Source organism: Pseudophryne corroboree, chromosome 6 (assembly GCF_028390025.1).
Source record: "Pseudophryne corroboree isolate aPseCor3 chromosome 6, aPseCor3.hap2, whole genome shotgun sequence".
Taxonomy (NCBI): domain Eukaryota; kingdom Metazoa; phylum Chordata; class Amphibia; order Anura; family Myobatrachidae; genus Pseudophryne; species Pseudophryne corroboree.
In genome coordinates, this window is record NC_086449.1 from 328,115,991 (window position 1) to 328,128,751 (window position 12,761).

General features: G+C 44.0%; 1 protein-coding gene across 4 annotated transcripts in view; it reads left to right on the forward strand.

The window, feature by feature from the left end:
- Positions 1 to 12,761, forward strand: part of TRIP4 (thyroid hormone receptor interactor 4) — a 177,889-nt gene that overhangs the window by 121,054 nt on the left and 44,074 nt on the right. For all 4 annotated transcript variants that reach the window (XM_063926356.1, XM_063926357.1, XM_063926358.1 and 1 more), the window contains exons 9-10: positions 7,845 to 7,969; positions 12,127 to 12,218. In XM_063926356.1, the coding sequence (XP_063782426.1) occupies positions 7,845 to 7,969; positions 12,127 to 12,218 (217 nt within the window). The remainder of the gene's footprint in view (positions 1 to 7,844; positions 7,970 to 12,126; positions 12,219 to 12,761) is intronic.

Consider the following 12,761-nt stretch of genomic DNA (forward strand, 5'->3'; position numbering starts at 1 on the left):
AATGATTCTGGACACAGTCCAGAAAAAGGTGTTTCTCCCGGAGGAGAAGGCCAGGGAGTTATCCGAGCTAGTCAGGAACCTCCTAAAACCAGGCCAGGTGTCAGTGCATCAGTGCACGAGGGTCCTGGGAAAAATGGTGGCTTCTTACGAAGCAATTCCATTCGGAAGATTCCATGCAAGAACGTTTCAGTGGGATCTACTGGACAAATGGTCCGGATCGCATCTTCAGATGCATCAGCGGATAACCCTGTCGACAAGGACAAGGGTGTCTCTTCTGTGGTGGCTGCAGAGTGCTCATCTACTAGAGGGCCGCAGATTTGGCATTCAGGATTGGGTCCTGGTGACCACGGACGCCAGCCTGAGAGGCTGGGGGGCAGTCACACAGGGAAAAAATTTCCAGGGCTTGTGGTCAAGCATGGAAACATCTCTTCATATAAACATTCTGGAACTAAGGGCCATTTACAATGCCCTAAGTCAAGCGAAACCCCTGCTTCAGGGTCAGGCGGTATTGATCCAATCGGACAACATCACGTCAGTCGCCCACGTAAACAGACAGGGCGGCACGAGAAGCAGGAGGGCAATGGCAGAAGCTGCAAGGATTCTTCGCTGGGCGGAAAATCATGTGATAGCTCTGTCAGCAGTGTTCATTCCGGGAGTGGACAACTGGGAAGCAGACTTCCTCAGCAGACACGACCTTCACCCGGGAGAGTGGGGACTTCACCCAGAAGTCTTCCACCTGATTGTAAACCGTTGGGAAAAACCAAAGGTGGACATGATGGCGTCACGTCTAAACAAAAAACTAGACAGATATTGCGCCAGGTCAAGGGACCCTCAGGCAATAGCGGTGGACGCTCTGGTGACACCGGGGGTGTACCAGTCAGTGTATGTGTTCCCTCCTCTGCCTCTCATACCAAAAGTACTGAGAATCATAAGAAGGAGAGGAGTAAGAACGATACTCGTGGTTCCGGATTGGCCAAGAAGGACTTGGTACCCGGAACTTCAAGAGATGCTCACGGAAGACCCGTGGCCTCTACCTCTAAGAAAGGACCTGCTCCAGCAGGGGCCTTGTCTGTTCCAAGACTTACCGCGGCTGCGTTTGACGGCATGGCGGTTGAACGCCGGATCCTGAAGGAAAAAGGCATTTCAGATGAAGTCATCCCTACCCTGGTCAAAGCCAGGAAGGATGTAACCGCAAAACATTATCACTGCATTTGGCGAAAATATGTTGCGTGGTGTGAGGCCAAGAAGGCCCCTACAGAGGAATTTCAACTGGGTCGTTTCCTCCATTTCCTGCAAACAGGACTGTCTATGGGCCTAAAATTAGGGTCCATTAAGGTTCAAATTTCGGCCCTGTCGATTTTCTTCCAGAAAGAACTGGCTTCAGTACCTGAAGTTCAGACATTTGTAAAAGGGGTACTGCATATACAACCTCCTTTTGTGCCTCCAGTGGCACCTTGGGATCTCAATGTTGTTTTGAGGTTCCTTAAGTCACATTGGTTTGAACCACTCACCACTGTGGACTTAAAATATCTCACATGGAAGGTGACGATGCTGTTAGCCCTGGCTTCAGCCAGGCGTGTGTCAGAATTGGCGGCTTTATCATATAAAAGCCCTTACTTAATTTTTCATTCTGACAGGGCAGAATTGAGGACTCGTCCTCAATTTCTCCCTAAGGTGGTTTCTGCTTTTCACATGAACCAACCTATTGTGGTGCCTACGGCTACTAGGGACTTGGAGGACTCCAAGTTACTTGACGTTGTCAGGGCCCTGAAAATATATGTTTCCAGGACGGCTGGAGTCAGAAAGTCTGACTCGCTGTTTATCCTGTATGCACCCAACAAGCTGGGTGCTCCTGCTTCTAAGCAGACTATTGCTCGTTGGATTTGTAGTACAATTCAGCTTGCACATTCTGTGGCAGGCCTGCCACAGCCAAAATCTGTAAAAGCCCATTCCACAAGGAAAGTGGGCTCATCTTGGGCGGCTGCCCGAGGGGTCTCGGCTTTACAACTTTGCCGAGCAGCTACTTGGTCAGGGGCAAACACGTTTGCTAAATTCTACAAATTTGATACCCTGGCTGAGGAGGACCTGGAGTTCTCTCATTCGGTGCTGCAGAGTCATCCGCACTCTCCCGCCCGTTTGGGAGCTTTGGTATAATCCCCATGGTCCTTACGGAGTCCCAGCATCCACTAGGACGTCAGAGAAAATAAGATTTTACTTACCGATAAATCTATTTCTCGTAGTCCGTAGTGGATGCTGGGCGCCCATCCCAAGTGCGGATTGTCTGCAATACTTGTACATAGTTATTGTTAACTAAATCGGGTTATTGTTGTTGTGAGCCATTTTTTCAGAGGCTCCTTCGTTGTTATCATACTGTTAACTGGGTTCAGATCACAAGTTGTACGGTGTGATTGGTGTGGCTGGTATGAGTCTTACCCGGGATTCAATATCCTTCCTGATTATGTACGCTCGTCCGGGCACAGTATCCCAACTGAGGCTTGGAGGAGGGTCATAGGGGGAGGAGCCAGTGCACACCACCTGATCCTAAAGCTTTTATTCTTGTGCCCTGTCTCCTGCGGAGCCGCTATTCCCCATGGTCCTTACGGAGTCCCAGCATCCACTACGGACTACGAGAAATAGATTTATCGGTAAGTAAAATCTTATTTTAATTGTGAATAGCGATAGCAATCTCTTTCCCTCAAGTAAATACAGTTTTTGGGGGTACAGATATCATTGAGAACAAGGTAATTCTGTCAGAGTAGAGGTATCTCAATGTACAACCTTTGGCACATCAGCTACAGATCAAACAGTGCTTTCAATGTTTGGGTTGTTTTCCTTACACCTCCGGGGTAGACCCTGGGCAAGATGGCATATGTGCAGTCTTCATTTAGAAATGTTATCTGTGTGGGATTACAGTCTAGGTTTCTTGAATGACCGTATGAGCTCCGTCAAGAACTCAACAGAACAGTGGTGGCCTTCATACCTCTCTTTGGATGTATCAGAAGCAAAACTCTGACATTCTGGACTCTGATGTATAATATTTGCTTTTTCACTGAAATGTGCAACAATTAAATTTAATGTCTCGGGAGATGAAGAAATGTCAGAATCTCGAAACTAATTAACTCGCCTGGGGCTATCTAATTAGCCCCGGTGCTGGCACTTATAGGGGATTTTGTTTAGCCTGCTTTGGGTAGGTGAAACCAAATCTGCGATATGAAGCCTTTTTTTCCCGTGATCACTGCAGCGAAAACACATAGGTACGCAGTCCTTTTTGCGGATCCTATAGGTTTTCGCATGAAAAACCATAATTTTTCGGACTGAAAAAGGGGGGAAATTGGAAAGCCCCCCCCAAAAAAAAATTGTCAACTAAAAAAAAAAACAACAACAAAAAAGAAACTTTTAAAAGAAACTCAAATAATTTATTTGAAGGCAATTTAGCCTTCATGAAAACACACTATAAGATTATCTGTCCATTCTTTCTGGTTGGAATAAATATCTGGTAAAGTACGGGAACAAATTACCGTTTGCTCCCAAACACTGAAAAACAAACAAAAATGGATGTTCAGAAAAATTGGTTAAATCCATTTTTGCCCATTTTCTGGCTTTTGGGAGCAAATAGTTGATTGCTATTTTTACCCATGCATTACCAATCTTTCGCTCCAACCAGGAAGATTGACAGTAATCTTCTAGTGTCTATCCAGCTTTAGGGGGGGTATCCAATAAGGTGCAAAAGCTTATTGGATAAACCACCCCCTTTCTTAAGTGTTTTTATGAAGGGTCATTTGGCTTCAAATTAATTAATCATTTGGGTTTCTTTCACAAGCAGTGAAAAGAATTTGCCCCTCGATTTAGGTCCTTTGTTGACCCATGGAACTTCAACTTAGTGCTCCAATGGATGCCCCATTTGAACAAAGACAGTAAGGGAGATATGCAATTGGGTCAGTTTTTTTGCGTAGGCAAAAAAAAGTGACTTTTCGCTAGTTTTAGTGTAAATGCGGATTTGCCCTATTCTATAGCAGGGCCATTTTTTTGACTACGCAAAAAATTCAGCAAGAGCGAAAAAGATGTGGATCTGTGAAACCATATGTTTCCTCACCTGCGCCGGCGAAGACACGGCCCGTTTTTGCGGCTTTTTTTGCCAATGCCTTTTCACACAAAAAAAAAAAAAGGTGAACAGGGATTGGTGAAAATGCATTAAAAACAGGCGAATACTGACTGTAATTGAATAAGCAGGGGGATGAAATCAACAGGTCTGAGATTACTGGAGCAAATTGCATACCACCCTGTGCCTCCTAGAGGTGGGTGACACTTGAAGCTAGTAGCATTTACTATTGTCAGAAGGGTTGGGGAGTTACAGGAATAGGGTACTATGAGTCCTTTATTAATATCGTTAAGGACAAAATGGTTTTAATAACAATACAACTTTTTTACTAAAGGGTTATCTGCATTACATATTAACCTGAAGATTGTCTTACCATCTTTTTCACAGTCTTTGGATAACAAATAGAAAAAAAAACTACATGTACTGAGAGCTATTACTCTATTATTGTATTTGGAATACAGAACAATGTTGTGATCTCTGAAACATTATGGGGTATATGCAATTAGCGGCGAATCGCAACAATTTTTCGCCCGTTTTTTAATTCGACACAATTTGACCGTCGAATTCCGGCAAGTGGGTGCCGGAATTTACCATATTCAATAAAAAAACGGATTCGACAGTCCCGCTGTCGAAAAACGGCCGATTTCACGGATTTTGATCCGATTTTTTAAAAACTGGAAAAACAGGTAAAAAAACAGAAAAAAAATTGCGTTGGGTCCCCCCTCCAAAGCATAACCAGCCTCGGGCTCTTCGAGCCGGTCCTGGTTCTAAAAATCCGGGGGGGGGGAAATGACAGGGGATCCCCCGTATTTTTAAAACCAGCACCGGGCTCTGCGCCTGGTGCTGGTGCAAAAAATACGGGGGACAAAAGGAGTAGGGGTCCCCCGTATTTTTTACACCAGCATCGGGCTCCACTAGCTGGACAGATAATGCCACAGCCGGGGGTCACTTTTATACAGCGCCCTGCGGCCGTGGCATTAAATATCCAACTAGTCACCCCTGGCCGGGGTACCCTGGGGGAGTGGGGACCCCTTCAATCAAGGGGTGTCCCCCCCAGCCACCCAAGGGCCAGGGGTGAAGCCCGAGGCTGTCCCCCCCCCCCCCCCCCCATCCAAGGGCTGCGGATGGGGGGCTGATAGCCTTGAGAAAATTGAAAGAATATTGTTTTTTCCAGTAGTACTACAAGTCCCAGCAAGCCTCCCCCGCAAGCTGGTACTTGGAGAACCACAAGTACCAGCATGCGGGAGAAAAACAGGCCCGCTGGTACCTGTAGTTCTACTGGAAAAAAAATACCCAAATAAAAACAGGACACGCACACCGTGATAGTAAAACTTTATTTTACTCATGTCGACACATACATACTTACCTATGTTCACACGCCGACCTCTGTCCACTTGTCCAAGTAGAATCCACGTGTACCTGTGAATAAAATTATACTCACCTGATCCAGTGTCCAGATTATAATCCACGTATTTGGCAAAAAAAACAAAAAACGAACACCCGGACCAAACGGACTGAAAGGGGTCCCATGTTTACACATGGGACCCCTTTCCACGAATGCCGGGACCCCACGTGACTGCTGTCACAGAAGGTCCCTTCTGCCAATCAGGAAACGCTACTTCGTGGCACTCACCTGAGTGGCTGTATGCGCGTCTGCTGGCAGACAGCGTATCGCACAGCTCCCTCCATTAGTTTCAATGGTGGGAACTTTGCCGTCAGCGGTGGGGCTGACCGCGGGGTGACCTCACCGCTGACCGCAAAGTTCCCACCATTGAATATAATGGAGAGGCTTTGCGATGCGCTGTCTGACAGCTCAGACGCGCATAGCCAATCAGCAGAGTGCCAGGACGTTGCGCTCGCTGATTGGCTGAAGAGACCTTTCTGTGACAGTCTCTGCATGGGACCCCTTTCAGTCCGTTTGGTCCGGGTGTTCGTTTTTGTTTTTTTTGCCAAGTACGTGGATTATAATCTGGACACTGGATCAGGTGAGTATAATTTTATTCACAGGTACACGTGGATTCTACTTGGACAAGTGGACAGAGGTCGGCGTGTGAACATAGGTAAGTATGTATGTGTCGACATGTGTGAAATAAAGTTTTACTGTCACGGTGTGCGTGTCCTGTTTTTATTTGGGGTTTTTTTTTTCAGTAGAACTACAGGTACCAGCGGACCAGTTTTTCTCCCGCATGCTGGTACTTGTGGTTCTCCAAGTACCAGCTTGCGGGGAGGCTTGCTGGGACTTGTAGTACTACTGGAAAAAACAATATTCTTTCAATTTTCTCAAGGCTATCAGCCCCCCATCCGCAGCCCTTGGATGGGGGGGACAGCCTCAGGCTTCACCCTTGGTTGGCTGGGGGGGGGTTCCCTTGATTGAAGGGGTCCCCACTCCCCCAGGGTACCCCGGCCAGGGTTGACTAGTTGGATATTTAATGCCACGGCCGCAGGGCGCTGTATAGAAGTGACCCCCGGCTGTGGCATTATCTGTCCAGCTAGTGGAGCCCGATGCTGGTGTAAAAAATACGGGGGACTCCTACTCTTTTTGTCCCCCATATTTTTTGCACCAGGCGCAGAGCCCGGTGCTGTTTTTAAAAACACGGGGGATCCCCTGTCATTTCCCCCCCCGGATTTTTAGAACCAGGACCGGCTCGAAGAGCCCGAGGCTGGTTATGCTTAGGAGGGGGGACCCCACTCCATTTTTTTTCTGATTTTTACCATTCCATTTAAAAAAATATATATATATTTTTAAAAATTATATAAATTAATACTTGTGCCTCCAAAATAGACAAACCAAGTACCTAATCCCTTCTAATATAAATAGATATGCTATTGCCAATAAAAAAAACACCAAAAAAAACATGTTTTAAATTTTTTTTATTAGATTCCGCCACCAAAGTGTGTTAGATTCCGCCACCAAAGTGTGGCGGATTGAAAATGACGAATTTACTGTCTAAAAGCACTGTTGTCGAATTTCCAAACTTCAATTGAATATACTTTTGGCGAATTGCCGCATTTGTACCATTGCAGAAATGTCGAATTTGACAAATGTCGAATTTCAAAAAGTCGAATTTGTAAAGTCCGTTTTTTTGACGGAAAGTACTGAATTGCATTGTCGATTTTTTTTTTTTTTTGGCGAAAAAGTTGTTTTTTGACAATTTCGGGAATTCGACCGCAATTGCATATACCCCTATATGCCTTTTACTCTGCTTTACTCCCATTTGTATTTAAATGACTGTATGGCACTGGGTTAAATAAATTTAATTATAAACATTAAAGTAATCTTAATGGAGTCGCTGCTGAAGATTAAATGTCACCCTTAATATAGTTGCATGATATTTATTTGGCTATACCAGGTCTACATTATCCATAGTTTTGCACACAAACTGATAAAGTGCTTAAACCTATTCCTTGTTCCTCTGTTTTCCTTTTTCTTTTCTCTCTGTTTTCTTTTTCTTTTCTCTCATTTTCCTTTCCTCTTCTCCAACTGATAAAATCTATGGGCACCACATTACATTGGTTGGCAGGAAGATGTGATTTCAGTGTTCCCGCTTACTGAGCTTTGTATATTTAACTAATTTACAAATTATCAGGCTGGAACTGCACTGTCTTTACATCCTTCCCTGCTGACAAGCAGTGTGACAATAGGTTGTCTCTGTGTGATTCCAGCTACTATATTTTGATATGTGACACTGCAGTTCAATACTTGCCTGATCAGACTACTTATGGCTCTCACTTCTCTCCCATGCAGGGTGGAGGGCAGGACCTGGTACAGTGCTCATCGAGGGCGGCTTTGGATAGCAGCTGCTGCTAAAAGGCCTTCCCCACAGGAGATCTCTGAGCTAGAGGCTACATACCGAGTGCTACTTCACAAAGGTTGAGCTGCCAAACCATTATGAACAGTTAATTAAAGGCAACAGTGATACAGTTAAATGTGAAATGACTCTTAGGAGCTGTAAATGTAGGGGTTGTTAACAAAGTTTTGTCAAATACATAGGTCTGGGATAAGAGGTTACTCTAATATATGTCAGTCTTCCCTGATGGCTCTAGTCTTTCTCCAATTTAGTGATTCTCTCCAAAATTTTCTTTTGAAGTAATCCTAGATACTGGCGGAGTGTTCCATATCCTAAAATCTGATATCTGAAATATTCCAAAATCCAAAATGTTTGAATGCGGTCGAGCCAGTGATGCCTTTGCTTTCTGATGGTTCAGTGTACACAAGCTTTGTTTCATGCACAAAATTATTCTAAATATTGTAAAAAAATTAACTACAGGCTGTGTGCATAAGATGTATATGAAACATAAATGCATTCTGTGGTTAGACTTTGGTCCCATCCCCAAGGTATCTCATTATGGTATGCAAATATTTCAAAATACGAATTCCAAAATACTTGCTGGTTCCAAGCATTTTGGGTATGGCAGACTCAACCTATAGTTTTCTTATCAGTCCGAAATGACTTTAAGAAAATTGAACATCTCGAGATAACTGTTTAGACCAGAGTTTCCCAAACTCAGCTATTACAGTCTCTGTTTTAAGTATATTTGTGCTTGGGTCCAGATGGTTAAATCGTATTGACTGAGGTACTAATTAAGTCACCTCTGCTCAAATATGGATATCCTTAAAACCTGAACAATATTGGCACAGTTTGGGACAATTACAATGTAAAACGTGGATGCTATTTCACATTGAAGGTTTTATATTAGGTATCATTGGATAATCTATTATATAAGTCCTAAGATGTCCTGTCTGTGCCAACACAGTGGGAGCCAGAGGGCGTTCTCACTGCAGTGACGGGACAGACTAGCTTAAGAGGAGGTAACGGGTAGGTGATACAGTATGATGGGGGCAGGCTGAACATATGCTGGGTCCAAATTACCAAAAGTGAGTACAGAAGGAAGTAGTTGTAGGGCTTGTTTAGATGAGGGCTTTAATGTGTTACATATGGGGGCCCTACATTATGCTTCATGTTGCTGAGTTATGTTTAGCTGGTAATCTTCACTTGTTTTTGCGGCGCAAGCAAACTGTTAATGTGTTCATTACTGTACAGTGCATCCGGAAAGTTTTCACAGTGCTTCACTTTTTCCACATTTTGTTATGTTACAGCCTTATTCCAAAATGGAATAAATAATTTTTTTCCCTCAAAATTCTACACACAATACCCCATAATGACAACATGAAAAAAGTTTTTTGAGATTTCTGCAAATTTATTAAAAATAAAAACTAAGAAAAAACTACGTATTCACAGCCTTTGTCATGAAGCTCAAAATTGAGCTCAGGTGCATCCTGTTTCCACTGATCATCCTTGAGATGTTCCTACAGCTTAATTGGAGTCCACCTGTGGTAAATTCAGTTGATTGGACATGATTTGGAAATTCACACACCTGTCTATATAACGTCCCACACTTGACAGTGCATGTCTGAGCTCACACCAAGCATGAAGTCAAAGGAGTTGTCTGTAGACCTCCGAGACAGGATTGTCTCGAGGCACAAATCTGGGCAAGGGTACAGAAATTATCTGCTGCTTTGAAGGTCTCACTGAGCACAGTGGCCTCCATCATCCGTAAATGGAAGAAGTTCGGAATCACCAGTACTCTTCCTAGAGCTGTCCGGCCGTCTAAACTAAGCGATCGGGGGAGAAGGGCCCTAGTCAGTGAAGTGGCCAAGAACCCAGCGGTCACTGTCAGAGCTACAGCATTCCTCTGTGGAGAGAGGAGAACCTTCCAGAAGGACAGCCATCTCTGCAGCAATCCACCAATCGGGCGTGTATGGTAGAGTGACCAGACGGAAGCCACTCCTTAGTGAAAAAACACATGGCAGTCTGCCTGGAGTTTGCCAAAATGCACCTGAAGAAACAAAATTCTCTGGTCTGATGAGAAAAGTATTGAACTGTTTGGCGTGAATGCCAGGCTTCATGTTTGGAGGAAACCAGGCACCGCTCATCACCAGGCCAATACCATCCCTACAGTGAAGCATGGTGGTGGCAGCATCATGCTGTGGGGATGTTTGTCAGCGGCAGGAACTGGGAGACTAGTCAGGATAGAGGGAAAGATGAATTCAGCAATGTACAGAGACATCCTGGGTGAAAACCTGCTCCAGAGCGCTCTTGACCTCAGACTGGGGCGACTGTTATTCTTTCAGCAGGACAACGACCCTAAGCACACAGCCAAGATATCAAAGGAGTGGCTTCAGAACAACTCTGTGAATGTCCCTGAGTGGCCCAGTCTGAGCCCAGACTTGAATCCGACTGAACATCTCTGGGGAGATCTGAAAATGGCTGTGCATCGACGCTTCCAGTTCAACCAGTTGGAGCTTGAGAGGTGCTACCAAGAGGAATGGGCGAAACTGCCCAAAGGTAGGTATGCCAAGCTTGTGTCATCATATTCAAAAAGATTTGAGGCTGTGATTTCTGCCAAAGGTGCATAAAACAACGTATTGAGCGAAGGCTGTGAATACTTATGTACATGTGATTTCTTAGTTTTTTATTTTTATACATTTGCAAAACTCTTTTCACGTTGTCACTATGGGGTATTGTGTGTAGAATTTTGAGGGGAACAATGAATTTATTCCATTTTGGAATAAGGCTGTAACATAACAAAATGTGGGAAAAGTGAAGCCTGTGAATACTTTCCGGATGCACTGTATATGCTGGACGATACGTGCAGAAACATACATGTGAGGCTGCAGTGGAGGTTCTTGGCTAATTGAGTTGTCCCCATTAAGTGAGACACAGGAAAAGAGCTAATGCTGCAAGCACTCATCCTCTGTTCTCACTGGCAATTATGTACTATAAAGGGAAATAACATATTATGCCAAATATAATATGGTAATTTCCTCAAAAACTCATGATTTATAAAAAAAAAAGCACTAATATTATAGGGTTCCGACCGGCGGTCAGGATCCCGGCAGTCGAAATATCAACGCCGGAATCCCAACACTACTCGGAATGGCGAATAGGGTCACAAGCCCGGCACCGGGTTCCCTAATGAGCGTTAGCTGCCCAGGTTAGCTGCTGTGGGGGTGAGGGTTTTAGGCTGCGGGGTGAGGGGACTAGGTTTAGGCAGCACTAGGTGGTGGTGGTGGTGGGGGGGGGGGTTAGATTTAGGCTGCGGGGAAGGGAGTTTAGGTTTAGGCACCACCAGGGATGGTTAGGTTTAGGCTGCTGGAGTGGAGGGTTAGGGGGACTTCCCCTGTTGGTATTCTGAGCATCGGGATGCTGCGGTTGGTATTCTGACCGCTGCCATTTCAATCCCAACACAGTGTCACTTGTCTGCTATTCCTTTATGCTGGTCTCCTTTATCCACCAGCTGCAGCATGAATTGGGGTGGGGGGGGGGGGTATGCATGTAATAAGCAGAAATACTATATGTATTAAATTTTTATTGTCTACATACCAGTGCAATATTCAATTACCAAATAAAAATAGTATTAAAAACGGCAGCTCTAAATAAAGCTTTAGAAGTGTTCATAGGTCAATGAGGAATCGTGTACCCAACACGTTTGTCCCGTTGGCGGGACTTTTTCACCACTGTTAGAAAAGTCCTTCCAATGGGATGAAATACGTTGCATACACTCTAATTCTGGAAAGTTTTTTTTTGTTTTTCTGCGAAAATAAATTCATTACTATCACAGAAGCAAATTAAGTAATAGGAATATGTTTATGAAGTTCTCATGGTAAAGATTTTATGAAAGAAATAACCTAATTTCCCGCTTTACTGTACTTCTTTATGTACTTTTTTTTTCTCCCCCGTGTTAACCCCTGATTTTCGGCATGAGGAAAAAACGATTTAATTGACTAGCCTCTCCCCATGCTTGTATGCAACGGTTGTATGCAGTGATCTCTGCTTTGAGGAATCTGGGTATATGTTTAATTTTTGTACTTATTGGGGGGTATTCAGTTGTTTGAAAAGCCAGTTGGGTGTCTGTTTTTTCCTATCTAATGGGCAAAAACAGACACTCAACCGACTTTTCAAACAATTGACTTCCCCCTATTGAATGTAAACACTCTGAAAAAATTTACATTTCTGCATTTTCAGGTATTGCCTTTCCCAAGGATTACCCAACCAGCTGTCTGCTTGGTTGTGTAGAAGTGGTCGACTGCCTGTCACAGGACCAGTTTGTAGAGCAGGTGAGCAGGCAAGAGATCCAATTCATGTAAGGAAAGGATATTTGAAGGGTTCCCCACACAGTTGTACATGCTGTTTAAACTCCTCAGAGAACAATACCACAATTTGCCCCTAGTGGATGCAATACTATAAACTGGTAACAAGCATATTAAACAATGATATTTCAAAGATGCATCTTCTGGACTTTTGATAAATCTGTGGTTTATTCATAGGCTAACTATACTATCCCCTTAAACCGTGATACTCATGAATTACACAGGCTTTGTGACTGGCTGACTTCAAGCCTCCACTTCACCTGGTTTTTATAAGCCACAGAACCTGTGTAATTGATGAGTATTTAAAGGGATGGTATGGAAGCCTATTTATTCAGCAATAAAAAGTTTTTGATAAATAAAAGTGAAATAGATATTACTGAGTAGCACTTGGAACCCTCCCTCCCCCACTTAGATTAGCTTTAAAGCAGCAGTAAGTCACGTCATAAATTATTTGTACATGTAATAGGTCAAACTGTGTGTGAATTGAATGTGCGCTTTACTTAAATGTAA